This window comes from Mustela lutreola, chromosome 10 (genome assembly GCF_030435805.1).
Source record: "Mustela lutreola isolate mMusLut2 chromosome 10, mMusLut2.pri, whole genome shotgun sequence".
In the NCBI taxonomy this organism is placed as follows: Eukaryota; Metazoa; Chordata; class Mammalia; order Carnivora; family Mustelidae; genus Mustela; species Mustela lutreola.
In genome coordinates this window covers 85,848,258-85,863,846 of record NC_081299.1, presented here as the reverse complement: position 1 = coordinate 85,863,846, position 15,589 = coordinate 85,848,258, and the positions used below count along the sequence as shown (strand labels likewise).

General features: G+C 44.7%; 1 protein-coding gene across 1 annotated transcript; it reads right to left on the bottom strand.

Annotated features, from left to right (window-relative positions):
- Positions 1-8,431: 8,431 nt before the first annotated feature.
- GPR88 (G protein-coupled receptor 88) lies at positions 8,432-13,136 on the bottom strand. The gene is made up of 2 exons (XM_059137630.1): positions 12,698-13,136; positions 8,432-12,297 (listed from the first exon to the last, which is right to left on the bottom strand). Exon 2 carries the CDS (start codon positions 12,226-12,228, stop codon positions 11,074-11,076), a length of 1,155 nt encoding a protein of 384 aa, XP_058993613.1. The 5' UTR covers positions 12,229-12,297; positions 12,698-13,136; the 3' UTR covers positions 8,432-11,073.
- Between the last annotated feature and the right edge of the window lie 2,453 nt (positions 13,137-15,589).

Below are 15,589 nucleotides of genomic sequence, written 5' to 3'. Positions count from 1 at the left end.
TCTAGCCTTTTGAGAGAAGTCCTTTTGAGACCTTCATGAAGTTTCCTCTCTTATGAAAAAGAGAGACAAGCAAGGAAAGCCTTTTTCCCTCTCTTCTGTCCTATCCTGTGATCACCCCAGCCACTTTGGAACCATAAAGCAACAACAGTGAGGTCAACGGAGTAGGATGCAAAGAACTTTGAAGACATCAGGATACTATTGAACAAATTATAGAATCACCTACCAGCAGATTTTTCATTTGTGATGTAGAAATGTCATCATTGTATAAGCTAGTTTTAGCTAGGTAGTCTGTCACTTGAGGTAATGATCTCTCTCACCATCTCTCTTTTGAGAGAGAGAGAGAGCCTGCAAGCAGGGGAAGGGGCATAGAGAGAGAGAGAGAGAGAGAGAGAGAGAATCTCATACATGTTCCAAATCCAGCCCAGAGCCTGTCACAGGGCTCAATCTTACAACCCTGAGATCATGACCTGAACTGGGAACACGAGTCAGACACTTAACTGACTGAGCCACCCAGGTGCCTTGTAGTGAAGATATTCTAACTGTTACAGGCACAAGTGGTAAATAGTATCTGTCACTAGGTTCCTCTTTACAACATCTTTCTTTTGTTTACACTTTTTAAATATATGTCAGCATGTACTTTCTGGCTGTAATTATGTATAATTAAGTGCAAGAGGAAAATAAATTTTTAAATAGTGGATAAGTAAAGTAAAATGTTAAGAATGGTAATCTTGGAGCACTTGGGTGGCTCAGTTGGTTAAGTGTCTCCTTTCAGCTCAGGTCATGACCCCAGGGTCCTGGGATTGAGCCCTGCATCAGCCTCCCTCCCTCCCGCTGGCCCTCCCTCCCTGCTCATGCTCTCTCTCTCTCTCTCTGTCTCTCAAATAAATAAATAAATAAAATCTTCAAAAAAAAATTTTTTTAGAAAGAGTGATAATCTTTGAGAAGTGAAACTATGGTAATATACTTTCTCCTATGTTTCCATATCTTACAAATTTAAGGAAATTTATTTAAAAAATTTTAAAAACTTATTTTCAAGAAGCAAAACTTTCATAAGGGCAAGTTTTTTAATTCAACCACACTGACATTTCATAGAACTTTCATTTGGCTAAAAGAAGTATATCTGTTGGGGCACCTGGGTGGCCCAGCGGGTTAAAGCTTCTGCCTTTGGCTTGGATCATGATCCCAGAATCCTCGGTTGGAGCCCCACATTGGGCTCTCTGCTTGGTGGGGTGCCTGCTTGCCTCCCTCTATCTCTGCCTACTTGTGCTTACTGTCTGTCAAATAAATAAATAAACTCTTAAAAAAAAAAAAAGTGTATCTGTTACAGCATTACCATACAAATGATGCTACATAGTTTCCTACTACCTGAGAAGAGAAAAGATCAAAAGCTAAAGCACGTCCCGTCTAATAAAAATAGCAAGCAGCGGGAGGAGCAAGCTGGTGCAGGTGTAGGAAACCGAAATTTCATCCAGTCCCAGGAGTTCAGCTAGATAGCTATCAAACCATTCTGAACACGTACAAACTCAACAGGAGATTGAAGAGAAGAAGAGCAGCAATTCTAGGAATGCTGAAGTGACCACTTTCTGGAAGGTAGGACCTGCAGAGAAATGAATCTGAGACAATATATGGGATGATAGAGCCTGGGGGTGGGGGTGGGGCGGGGCAGGCAGGACCCTCTGTCAGCCACTTACTGGCGTGCGAGAGCAGCAGAGCACAAAATTTAGAAGTCTGTTCCACTGAGGGTCATTGCTCCAGAGGGGTGGAGTGCTCGCAGGGACAGTGTGGCCTGAGCTTCCTCGGGGTCACAGAAAGACTAGGAGTGTCTGAACATGGCAGAGCTCCCAGGCATCAGAGCAAGGAAGCCAGCTACAGAGACAGAGCGAGGAGTGAGCTTTCAGATTGGGGTTATCTTAACCCATTATCCGAGACACTGTCAGACCACTGTTCTCCGAGCAGGGACCCCACAAGTGGCAGATCCGGGGAAACTCACCTTTCTCCTCTAGGAGAAGCAGCATGGGAGCCCACGGCAGGAATCTGCTGGGTTTGGAGACTTCAAATGGGGCTGTGAGCCAGAGATAGAAATGCTCGGTCGCAGGCTGGGTAAGCACGGAGCGCAGCCAGAGACCAGGGAAACGGGAGGGATTAACTGCTTTCTCTGAGGGTGGATTGGAGAGTGTGGCTCCTCCAGGCCAGAGATTGGGAGGGCACCATTGTCATTTCTGACCTCCAGAGCTCTATGGAAAATGTTTGGGGAACAAAAGCTTCCAAGAGTGAGCCTGAACAGATAACTCAACCTGCACCCTGGCAAGGGCAGTGCAATTCTTCCTCTGGCAAAGATATTTGAGAATCACTACAACAGACCCCTCCCCAAGAAGATCCACAAGAGCATCCACCTAAGACCAAGTTCACTGATCAATGAGAACCGCAAAATGCCAGTGCTGGGGGAATGCAACACATAGAATTGATGGTTCTTTTCCCATGATTCTTTAGCCTTTCAAAGTTAAACTTTTAAAATTTTATTTCATTCTTATTCTATTCTGTTTTTTAAAATTTTCCTCTTTCCTATTTTAACTTTTTTTTCTTTAGAGATTTTATTTATTTATTTGACAGACAGAGATCACAAGTAGGCAGAGAAGCAGGCAGAGAGAGAGGAGGAAGCAGGCTCCCTGCTGAGCAGAGAGCCCGAAGCAGGGCTGGATCCCAGCACCCTGAGATCATGACCTGAGCTGAAGGCAGAGGCTTTAACCCACTGAGCCACCCAGGCGCCCCCTATTTTAACTTTTAAAAACTATTTTATCTTATAATACCTTTATAAAATCTTTTTAAATTTTCATTGTTATTGTCATATTCTAACCCTTCATTATACGTAACCTTATTTTTTGTATACATATAGGTTGTTCTTTCCTTAAAATTTCGGGATACAGTGTCTTCTAACAGATCAAAATACACCCTAAATCTAGCACATGGGTTTGTTCTAGTCTCCAGCCTAATCACATTCTTTCCTCTTTTTTTTTTTCTTTTTCTTTCTCTGTCAAATAAATAAATAAAATCTTGAAAAAAAAAATGAAAACACTTGACTTTACTTCATGGGCCTTACTCCATTTCATTCTGTATCACGTTGTAAAAAATTCTGGTTATGGGGTGCTGGGCAGTGGACCTAAGGAAGTGGTCAGTATGCAAGGGATGAATGACCTAAGGTAGACCATAGGCCTGTGCAGGAGGGTGTGGTGTTTTCACGGTCTGTCTCCTCATCTGGTTGTGGTCCTTGCCTCAGTGATCTCACTGGGCCTCGGGGAGCTGACACTGTTCCCCTCTGTGGCCACGGGCCTGCATGGACCCACCCTACCAGGAATGATGGGCCAGTGGATCCGGAGAACATGAAAGGGCCCCCTGCCACAGGAAGGCAAGACCTTTGATGGGAATGCTTGTTTGCCTGGTCCTTTGCAGGACAGGAAGAAATTGAGACAAATGGAAGGCTGTTTTCTCTGAGTCCACAAAGCAGATAACAAAAACAGATGGTCACAAATGCTAATTTTAATCAATCAATGTGATACAATACATTAATAAAAGAAAGAACAAGAACCAATGATACTCTCAATAGATGCTAAAAAAGCATTTGACAAAGTACAGCATCCTTTCTTGATCAAAACTCTTCACAGTGTAGGCACAGAGGGTATATATTTCAATATCATCAAAGCCATCTATGAAAAACCCACAGCAAATATCATTCTCAATGGAGAAAAACTGAGAGCTTTTCCCCTAAGGTTGGGAACATGACAGGGATGTCCACTATCACCACTGCTATTCAACATAGTACTAGAAGTCCTAGCCTTGGCATTCAGACAACAAAAAGAAATAAAAGGCATCCAAATCAGCAAAGAAGAATTCAAACTCTCACTCTTTGCAGATGATATGATACTTTTTGTGGAAGACCCAAAAGACTACACTCTAAAACTGCTAGAACTCATACAGGAATTCAGTAAAGTGTCAGGATATTAAATTGGTGCACAGAAATCAGTTGCATTTCTATACATCAAGAGCAAGACAGAAGAAAGAGAAATTAAGGAGTCACCGCCATTTACAATTGCACCAAAACTGTACAATGCCTAGGAATCAACCTAGCCAAAGAGGCAAAGAATCTGTAGTTAGAAAACTGTAAAGTTCTCATATGAAATAACTTGAGGAATACACAAAGAAATAGAAAAACTTTCCAGGCTCATAGATTGGAAGAACAAATATTGTGAAAATGTCTATGCTACCTAAAGCAATCTACACATTTAATGCAATCCCTATCAAAATAACATCAACATTTTTCAAAGAAATGGAACAAATAATCCTAAAATCTATATGGAACCAGAAAAGACCCCAAATAGCCAGAGGAATATTGAAAAAGAAAACCAAAGTTGGCAGCATCACAGTTCCAGATTTCAAGCTCTATTACAAAGCTGAAATTATCAAGACAGTATGGTACTGGCACAAAAATAGACACATATATCAATGGAACAGAAGAGAGAGCCCAGAAATGGACCCTGAACTCTAGGGTCAACTAATCTTCAACAAAGCAGGAAAGAATGTCCAATGGAAAAAAGTCAGTCTCTTCAACAAATGATGTTGGGAAAATTGGACAGCTGCATGCAGAAAAATGAAACTGGACCATTTCCTCACACCACACACAAAAATAGATTCAAAATGGATGAAAGACTTCAGTGTGAGACAGGAATCCATCAAAATCCTTGAGGAGAACACAGGCAGCAACCTCTTCGACCTTAGTCGCAGCAACTTCTTCTTAGAAAAAGCACCAGAGGCAAGGGAAGCAAGGGCAAAAGGAACTATTGGGACTTCATCAAGATCAAAAGCTTTTGCACAGCAAAGGAAACAGTCAATAAAACCAAAAGACACCCGACAGAATGGGAGTAATATCTTCTCCCATAAAATGACATATCAGGTAATGGGCTAGTATCCAAAATCTATAAAGAACTTATCAAACTCAACACCCAAAGAATAAATAATCCAATCAAGGAATGGGCAGAGGACATGAACAGACATTTCTGCAAAGAAGGCATCCAGATGACCAACAGACACATGAAAAAGTGCTGCACATCACTCAGCTTCAGGGAAATACAAAAAAGCACAATGAAATACCGCCTCACACCAGTCAGGCTATGTGTGACTAAAATTAGCAAGTTTAATTTGTTATGGCTAAATTTGAATGGCTAAAATTAACAAGTCAGGAAATGGCAGATGTTGGCGAGGATGCAGAGAAAGGGGAACCCTCCTACCCTGTTAGTGGGAATGCAAGCTGGTGCAGCCACTCTGGAAAACAGTATGGAGGTTCCTCAAAAAGTTGAAAATAGAGCTACCCTACGACCCAGCAATCGCGCTACTGGGTATTTACCCTAAAGATACAAATGTAGTGATCCAAAGGGGCACGTGCTCCCAGATGTTTATAGCAGCAATGTCCACAATAGCCAAACTATGGAAAGATCCTAGATGTCCATCAACAGATGAATGGATAAAGAAGAAGTGTGTGTGTGTGTGTGTGTGTGTGTATGTGTGATAGAATACTATGCAGCCATCAAAGAACCCGAATTCTTGCCATTTGCAATGATGTGGATGGAACTAGAGGGTATTATGCTAAGCAAAATAAGTCAATCAGAGAAAGACAATTATCATATGATCTCTTATATGAGGAATTTGAGAGGCAGGGTGGAGGGTTGTGGGGTATAGGGAGGGAAAAAATGAAACATGATGGACCAGGGAGGGAGACAAACCATAAGAGACTCTTAATCTCGGGAAAGAAACTGAGGCTTGTTGGGGGGTGGAAAGGAAGAATAAGGTGGCTGGGTGATGGACACTGGGACAGGTATATGCTATGCTGAATGCTCTGAATTGTGTAAGACTGATCATTCACAGACCTGTACCCTTGAAACAAATACTACATTTTATGTTAATTAAAATTTAAAAAAAAAAGGCAAGGATTGGACGTTCTCCAGGTGTACCATTCAGTGAACCGACAAGTTAGGAAAAGACCTTCCCACGGTTATTTCTCCAGAAATCCAACAAAATGGCACAGTCATTGATTAGCAATGCCTAAGGATTTTAGAAATCAAAAATACACAGCTTTTCTATGCAAGTCCCTGCAAAATCACTGTATGTATAATTACTGATATTTGTTCAGAATATGAACAGAACTTGCATAACAGGAGTATAAATCTCCCCCAGATGACAGGACCGACAGTTTGTGATTTATACACATGGCTCATAGTCCCATATTACTACTCTGGGATATCTTTTGGCAAGAAAGGAGTTAAGAAATGTGATTTATTCTTCGGTCAATTTCAGTAAAAGAAAAATACACAAGCAAGGGGGAATAACCAGATCTTTTTTCCTTTTAAAATTACTGTCCTTAACTAGAAAAATATATGAATTATCTAGTATATTTCAGGTAACCACTTAGTAAAAGATAGAAGACAGGATTTGCTCAAAAAAAAAGAAAATCAAAGGAATGAAAAAGAAACCAGTTTTGAAGACAACACACATTATGTCAGAGATGATACAAGGGAACACAGGGTGAAAATAACATAGCACAGGAATTCTGTGGAGGCAGAGCTTATGGCTGGGATGTGGGGGCAGTGGTCAGGGCAATGTGCAGGGCTTTAATGAGAAGCTAGAACCTCAGTGAACCTTCTTGGAAGGAAGGAAGGGGATTGGGTAAGTGATGAGATTCAAGGACACTCCAGGAAGGACTTTGAATGAACAAGTGTCAGACACAGAACATGGCAAAGACCACCCAGGCTATAGCAAAGGATGCAAATAAGAGAAAAAGAAGATTGGGAAAATTGGGAATAGTCACACCATGGAGGGAATCCACACCTGATTAAAAACTTCTGATTTTATCCTATAGCACAGTGGTGACTTCCCATGCTATGGAGTCAAACAAAAGACTCACACCCCCCTTTTTCTATCTAATTGTTACTTTATCTTAGGCACATTAATGACTTTTCTTTCTTTACTTTTTCACTTCCTTCTTCCTTTTCATCTTTCTTTTTTCCGAGTTTGGCTTTACTTTTTTCAAATTTCATCGTGAAAATCTGCAAAAGGACACACAAGCTAAGGCAACTGTATAATCCACCCCACGTATGCATCCAACCTTCCCACTCCCTCCTCAACGTGCTCCTTACCTGCAGCATCAGGTCTCATAGGATTCAGTCCCCGGGAGCACCTGATTAAGGAACTCCTGCCGGTGGGAGGAGCTAGGAGAGGCTACTTGAGGAGGACCTATGTGAAAGTGGTACCCACCTCAGACTTGAGATACATGGGTCCCAACCTGGATCTCATGCTTTAAAGGGCCTGTTCCCAACCTCCTCAGGTCACTTTCCTTTCCACAGGGAAAGGAGTCCCGAGGAAAGGCCCCCATCTGAGCTTGTGCTTCTTCATAAGTCCTGGTATGGTGCCTGGAGCCCAGAAATTTCCTGCCTACCTGTCTCAAGGCCACCTCCAGGACATGCTCTCCCCCTCTGTGGGCACCACGAAATCCTAGAGGTGGGTAGGGGGTAGCTTGAGGGGTAGATGCAGGCAGAGCTTTGAACCGTGGGCTGAGGCTGCTCACATATGCATGAGACCCCCTAAAGGTATGAGAAGGGAGAGTAGAGGGAGAAAGAAAGGGTCCCCCCACCCCTACCTTGTTCCTACAGACCAAGAATTCCCATCTGGAACTCCATTCTTGCCCCACAACCCACAAACTTTAAAGGCAGGCCTCTGGGGGAGCCTGGGTGGCTCAGTGATCCCAGGGTTCTGGGATTGAGCCCTGCATTGAGCCCTGAATTAGGCTCTCTGCTCAGCGGGGAGCCTGCTTCTTCCTCTCTCTCTGTCTGCCTTTCTTCCTACTTGTGATCGCTGTCAAATAAATAAATAAAATCTTTAAAAAAAAAAAAAAGCAGGCCTCTGAAAGGAAGCACCATCTATAATTTTTCTCAGTGTTCTTGAATTTAAATGTATGCCACGATGTCTTTGTCAAGTCAGCTCCTAGGACTACGAAAGAACCAGATAAGCATTGTCTGAGGCCTGGGGGAATGGAATAAAGTTTACACATGGAACAATGAATTTGACCTATATGATTGTCATCAGAAGGCCAGAGCAGACCTACATTCTCTTGGTGAGCAAATTTTTCAAGGGGTCTGGTCAGAGAGTTAAAGCCCTGTGGTGTTTAAAACAAAAACCATCTGTGGATGCCTTTGTACAATAGAATTATTTTTTATGAAAAAACACTTCATTGTAGAAGGAGAGAAGTGCTAGTGATAATCTCGGTGACATCCTAGAATTTAGCCATTCAGGTCCAAGGGGCCTGGGGTGGACAGCAGGTGCTATGTGTCTGAAGAGGCATACACCTAAAGGAAAAATAAAGTAGAAAAAGCAAAGTAGGGCAGCCCACAACAGCAATTAGTATGTTTTATTCTTGAGTGGATAATATGTGGTTTCATTTAAATAAGAACACAATCTCCATTAACTTAATTTGTAAAAGCAATAACTCCAACACTCCAGCTATTGCCCTAGTAAGGCATTTTTAGACACATCATTGCTACTTGGAAATTAAAAGTGAATCAGGCCTGCAGAGTTAATTACCAGTAAATGTGACCTAAAGTAGGTCTCCCAAATGGCAATGAGCCAGCCTAAGATGGTTCCCAGTGTTAACCAGAAACATTCAAGATACCAGGTACCTGAAAAGCTAAGTTTATATGTGTGGCAAATGCTCTGGGGATTGGCAGGAGAAATCATCGACATCATCCACAGTGAGAAACGGAAATAAAGGCCCGATTAAAAGAAGATCTCTTTGGTAGAGATTAGGAAAGTGTCCCCCCCCCAATCCTGCTCACCCAAAGGAAAATCTTCAGCTCTGTTGTTTTTGTAACCTATTCCCCAATTCAGTTATGCTTACAGAAAGGAAATAATACCTATTTCTTTTTAATGCTGGCATACAACACTATTTAATTATATAAGATAGAAATAACTTGAGAAACTAAAAATAAAATTAAATAAAGGAGGAACAAGGAAGTGACTCTCATCACTGGTGCTTTGGTGGTGTCCTCTGTTACAGTGTTCTCAAGGAGGTAGGCAAGAAAACCAGAGACAGAAGAAAAAAACTCAGAGAAATAGTTGTTTGAACTTTAATTAAACATTTGAATCATAGTTAAATATTTGAATCAAGGAAAATGGGAATAGATGAAACCTTAGTGAGAGAGAAATGATACATGCACAAAGGGGAGATATTAGTAAAATGACTGCTGACCTATTATTGGTAGTGAAGATATTTGTTTTGTTTTACTACAAACATGTCTAAGTTTCCTGCAACTCCCATAATTATTCAAATGCACACAGGTTCCCACTGTCCTAACTTAACGATGTTCAAGAGTGCGACAAAGTAAGCTGTTTTTGTTCTGAACCTCACAGTTAATTGAGGTTCAGCCCCAGCTCTGATGTAGTTAGCAGTCATAATGCTAATAGATGGTTATCTTAAATTACTTTTTTCCCATTTTAATTTTATAAAGTGATCTCACATGATTTTGTGTTTCATCCATTTCTAAATAAATTTAGTAAACCGAAGACAAGCCTCAAATCATACATTTCAAAACAGATTCCCATTTGAACTGTTTGCTGTATAGAACTGAGTTTGTTACACCTGCTTCAACAGACACAGTATTAATGTCAAGTGTCAAGGTAATATATATAAGAACTACTTAAAAAACAATGTTGCATTCTAATGTGTGGCTTGTCTAAACCCTAAGAGAACACAGACTGCCTCGCAGAGCCAAAACCACCATTATTGATCCCTCCTGACTGTGGTTCCATTTGCAAGATAAAGTCCCAACTGGGTCATAAATTGGGTCAAGATAAGAACCGTAAGCCAGGGTATCTCCGCGTCTCTTTTCAAATAATTGAAGGTCACTTCTTCTGGTGTCTGGAAGAAGTAAAATGTCCTTGTCTAATGGGTATTGCTTTAATATATACCACATGCCCAGTAAGTTCTAGCATTTAGGAGCATGCAATAGCAGCTAAGATTAGCTATGCAGTCATGGTATCATTAGTGTTTAATTATATCATGTGCATTGAGATATTTTAAATGTTAAAGAGAAAACAGAAGGACTTATTCTCCTTAGCAACCATTATAGTACAGAGTGTTCAAAGCTGCAATCACACTCATAAGGCAAGTAAACTGATTACAAAATGAAGGTAGCATCAAGTGTGCATGCTATAAAAACATGAAACTGGTACCTAAAACAGATAACCTCCTTATTTGTTTTCAAAATTCCATGGCTGGCTCAGACCATCAATCAACACAAGGGGAAATTTTCACTTTAACGCCTAATGCCAATGTTCACTCTTGGAAGTGCAAAAACAGGTGTAAAGTAATAGATCTGTTTTCTCTTTTCTCACTGGCCAAGATTCTATCTCATTCGGCAACGATTTGACTTTATAAAAACCCTTTTAAGAATAAAGGGCTTGAAGTCTTCATGGCAGCTCCTACTGGTATGCACGTCTGTGGCTTCATTCTCCGGGTTCATACAAAGGCCAAATCATAAGAGAAGCATCATCAAAGATAAGTTACTTTTTAAATACTTCTTATATCTTATTTCCTTCATCAATATTACTTCCTTTGGCTTATGCACACTCGAGGCGCTTCGTCTACATTATAAGACGATGAAAGTGGGAACGGTAATACGTTATCAAAGCTCTTTTCAAAAACAGTGCTGAAATAAATTAACCTGTTCTTTTAAAATGTCAGGGTAGCAAGTTCTTGAAGTTTCCGGTGTTTCGACTTTAGGGTTTCTCTAAAACACAGAAACAAAGGCTAAAAACCAGGTGGCTGTTCAAAGTGACTTCGGGGACCCCATTTAGGGAGAGACCTCGGTTCCCAGGTATTCCACTGGGGTCAAAGGCGAAATCTTCGCACCGATTTATCTGGCTTGGCCTGCAGGAGTCTTCGTTCAGACAGGGGGTACTTTACAAGGGCAGGAGGCAATGCCGACCAAGGACGCTGGAAGCCGGCATCCCTGTTTCCCACGGGCCCTGGCCGGGTCACCAGTGCTGGCCGGCGGCGCGGGTGCCCAGCTGCGCCTGGGACACCGCGGGCACGGCCGTGGCGGCAGCGGCGGCGGCCGCCGCGTCGCCGACGCCCGGCAGGACGGAGCGCACGGAGCGCCGGAACTCCTCGTTCCTCCACGTGTAGAGCAGCGGGTTGAGCGCGGACAGCGCGCAGCACAGGAGCCAGCTGGCCGCCTGCACGCCCCAGGGCACGGGCAGCGAGAAGCCGCTGGCCAGGCTCACCCACACCAGCGGCTGCGTGGCCAGCAGGAAGACGCAGCAGAGCAGCAGCACCGACAGGCCGCTGAGACGCCGCTGCGCCCGCCGCGGGTGCAACGAGGGGGGCAGGGGCTGGGCCTGCGCGGGGTGCGCCGCACCCCCGGGGCCCGGCGCGTGCGGGGCGCCCGGGAAGGCGGCGGCGGCGGCGGCGCAGCCGGGCAGCTGGTGCAGCAGGTGGAAGTTGAGGACGCTGACCCGCTTGACGCTGACGCGCACGCGGCGCACGATGCCCAGGTAGCAGTGCAGCAGCAGCGCCGTCTGCGCCAGCAGCGCCGCGGCGGCCAGCAGGGCCGGGTAGTGGACGCGCGGGGGCGCGGCGCCAGGTCGCGGCGCCCAGGGCGGGAGCAGCAGCACGAGGCCCAGGGCGAGAGCCCAGGAGAGCGCCAGCATACCGGCCGTGTGGCGCCGCTGGTACAGCGCCTGGTAAGTGGCAGGCGCCCGGGTGATGAGCAGGTAGCGGTTCAGGGCCACTAGGCAGTGGGACAAGAGGGACACGGTGAGCCCCAGGCCTAGCAGCCCGCCCCGCAGCAGGCGGTAGCTGCCGCCGGCGCCGTCCCAGTCCGCGGGGGGCTCCGCCGAGCCGGTGGGCAGGAGCCCGAGCACCGCCTCCTGCGGCATCCAGAGGGCGCAGACGCTGAGGTCCGCTGCGCAGCCGTTCACAATAAAGGCGTTGCTGGTGGTCTGCAGCTTTCGGAAGGACGACACGAGATAGATGACCATCCCGTTGGCCAGCGTGCCCCCGATGGCCAGGCCCGAGTACAGAAGGGACACGGGGATGCGCCGGCCCGCCCACGACTCCTCTTCCTCGCAGAGCAGCAGCAGCGATCCCCCGGTGGTGGAGGAGGTGGACGTGGAGGAGGAGTTGGTCATTCTGGCCAACTCTTCACACCTTGCGAGCTAGCATCAGCTTCTCACAGCGTGGCCCATCCTGACACCCGCCTGCGGGGAGGGCAGAGACGTCTCTTCAGCCTCTGCCACCGACACAAAAGGCTGAAGCAGAATAATGGGCTGGGGGAGGGGGAGAGAGGGAGTTCGAGGAGGACGGGGGTGGCAGATGACAGGTGCCTGCCTCGGAAATGTCTCCAGTGCCAGGGGAAAGGCCTCTTTGCATTCGGCAGGCACCAGGGAAGCCCAAGCCCGGGACAGAGCAATACCAAGAGTCTCCTCTTCTCCCCACAAACACTCATGCATGCACACACACACACACATACACACACACATGCACATGCACACGCGCACACAGTTGGGAATATTGCCAGATAGAGCCCCTAGTTTCCAGGACAAAGCAGAGATATCCCAGCAGCGGAAAATGCCAGGGGAGAGGGGTTGAGGGGCATACCTTACTTTGGGGCTGATCCTTAGCTGGCAGTGGCAGAGGCAGGGATGCCGGGAAATACCTCCTCACAGCAGCATCTGTGGTCCCCAAATCAACAGGAGAAACTCAGCTGGGATCAGTGCCAGGAGCCAGGGCTGGCTTCTCCCAAGCAGCATCCACACACATGGTCCTAGGCAGAAATCAGCAGCTGCAGGGAGACTTCTCAGCTGGCAGCAGGGCTGGGGAAAGTCAAGTGGCAGGCTGCAAGCCCAGAAGGGCAGGCAGGCAGGGAGCAGAAGCAGAGATGCTTGGCTGCAGAAGCAGAAGCTGAGCTCAAGAAGCAAGAGTGGTGCCTGATGTGGTGAACCCACACGAAGCTCTCTCGTGCTCAGTTATACATCACCCAGGGAAAAGGCAGCCTTTCCACGCTTGGCATGAATTATTCAATAGCTTCTATCTTGTGAAAGGAAAAAAATATCTTGTTCAGAAAGTCCTGTAATTAACAAGTTTCTCTGTCTTGTCTTTTCTCTCTTTCTCTCAATCACCTGATTTTTCACCCTGCTTCATTTTTCTTTCCTTTTTTTCCCCCCTCTCACCCGTGTTCAAATAAAATTTAATATGCTCCTAATATATTTCATCCTAGCCTCATGCATTCTGTGGGCAAGAATTTTCCAAGGGATGAATATACTCCCAGTACCCAGGACTGATCTCTTCCATCTCACACTTGCTGGGAGAATTACTTTGTATTCTAAATGAAATTCATGTTTTCTGTGGTAAGGTGGGACAATTATCCACAGAAAATCCCCCAAATCTCCATTTAAGTCATCATTTTGATTTTATTCTCATCATCAAACTCCTTTCCAGAGTTTGGCTTGTGTTCAGGAATGAAAGGGTTAGAGGGTAAAGATGAAATGGTCAAGTTAAAAGTAGGTGTTGGAGATAGAAAGAAACCTGAATAATGCACAGTGTCAATGACAAAGATGGCTCTTTGTTTGAGAACTTTTTATTCTGTGATCTTAGGTGGAGATTTGCAGTCAAATGTTGGAAATTAATTTGACACAGGTTCTTATTTAATCATTCTGCATGGGAAATTTTCCATAAAAGCCATCCTTCCCTCCTACCCCCCCCCCAATAAATTAATTTTCACTGTGAAAATCATTTATCTGAAAACTGAACTCAGTATGGAATATGGTAACCTGACCTAATGGAAAAAATGCTTGGTGAGGGGGCACCTGGGTGGCTCAGTGAGTTAAAGCCTCTGCCTTCAGTTGGGGTCATGGTCCCAGAGTCCTGGGATCAAGCCCCACATCAGGCTCTCTGCTCAGTGGGGAGCCTGCTTTCCCCCCTCTCTCTCTCTGCTTCCCTCTCTGTCTACTTGTGATCTCTGTCAAATAAATAAATAATCTTTTTTTTTTTTTAAGTATCTATGTTGAAAAAAAAAAAATGCTCCGTCAGGTTTCAGGACACCGAGTTCTAAGTTGAGCATCTATCAACTGGACTTGTGATGGGTCGTTTATGTCATCTTGTCAAAAAAGAAGCTTTCACTCAGTGACTTCCAAGGCCTTTCTTTTCAAACTTTCTGTGAATCCCCACACATAAATGTAACATTCTTCTAGAAACATGTGTACTCTGCCTAACGTGTGCTGTAGTCCTCTGTCCTACAGTCTGAACCCTTTCCCCGCTGTCCATAGGGCAACATTTCAGGAATGGAGTGCAAGACGTTCTCCCTCAGCTTTCCCCTCTCCCTTTCAAAGAATGGTGTTAAGTAATGACCGCTAACAACTCTAATGGGGTTTGTGCTAAGCCTGACTTGATGGGTTTAGCCCTTATAGGCAGTAATTAAGTGGAATGAATTGAGTTAGGGGATTAAAGAGAAGAACCAGATATTTGCTCTTCCGAGGACTGAGAGGTTCAGATGTCAAGTTCATTGATGTTGAAGAGAATTTGCCATTGTCCTCTGCCTGTGGTCATTTGTCTTTATTGAGCCTCTGAGTACATTAAGCACAGCACGCATGCAAGAGAGTCCTCTAATTATTTAGAGTTAAACTTTGTTGTTGAGATAAAAATTTCCTCTTGGGCCTCCTGGGTGGCTCAATCGGTTAAGCACCTGCCTTCGGCTCAGGTCATGATCCCAGAGTCCTGGGATGGAGTCCAACATCCCTGCTCAGCAAAGCCTGCTTCTTCCTCTCCTGCTCACCCTGCTTGTGGTCTCTCTCTGTCAAATAAATAAGTAAAATATTTTTTAAAAATTTTTTAAAATTTTTTTTCATTGTAACAAAATTCATTAATTTATGCACCACACCCAGTACTCCATGCAATATGTGCCCTCCATAATGCCCACCACCAGGCTCCCCCAACCTCCCACCCCCGCCCCTTCAAAACCCTCAGGTTGTTTTTCAGAGTCCACAGTCTCTCTTGGTTCATCTCCCCTCCAATTTCCCTCAACTCCCATCTCCTCTCCATCTCTCTATGTCCTCCGTGTTATTTCTTATGCTCCACAAATAAGTGAAACCGTATGATAATTGACTCTCTCTGCTTGACTTATTTCACTCCGCATCATCTCTTCCAGTCCTGTCCATGTTGATACAAAAGCTGGGTATTCATCCTTTCCGATGGAAGCATAATACTCCATAGTGTATATGGACCACATCTTCCTTATCCATTCGTCCGTTGAAGGGCATCTTGGTTCTTTCCACAGTTTGGCGATCTTGGCCATTGCTGCTATAAACATTGGGGTAGAGCCCAGATATGGACAGTCAACTCTATGGTCAAATAATTGACAAAGCAGGAAAAATTATACAGTGGAAAAAAGATACTGTCTTCAATAAATTTTTAAAATAGGGGTGCCTGAGTGGTTCAGTGGGTTAAGTCCTCTGCCTTCAGCTCAGGTCATGATCCCAGGGTCCTGGGATCGAG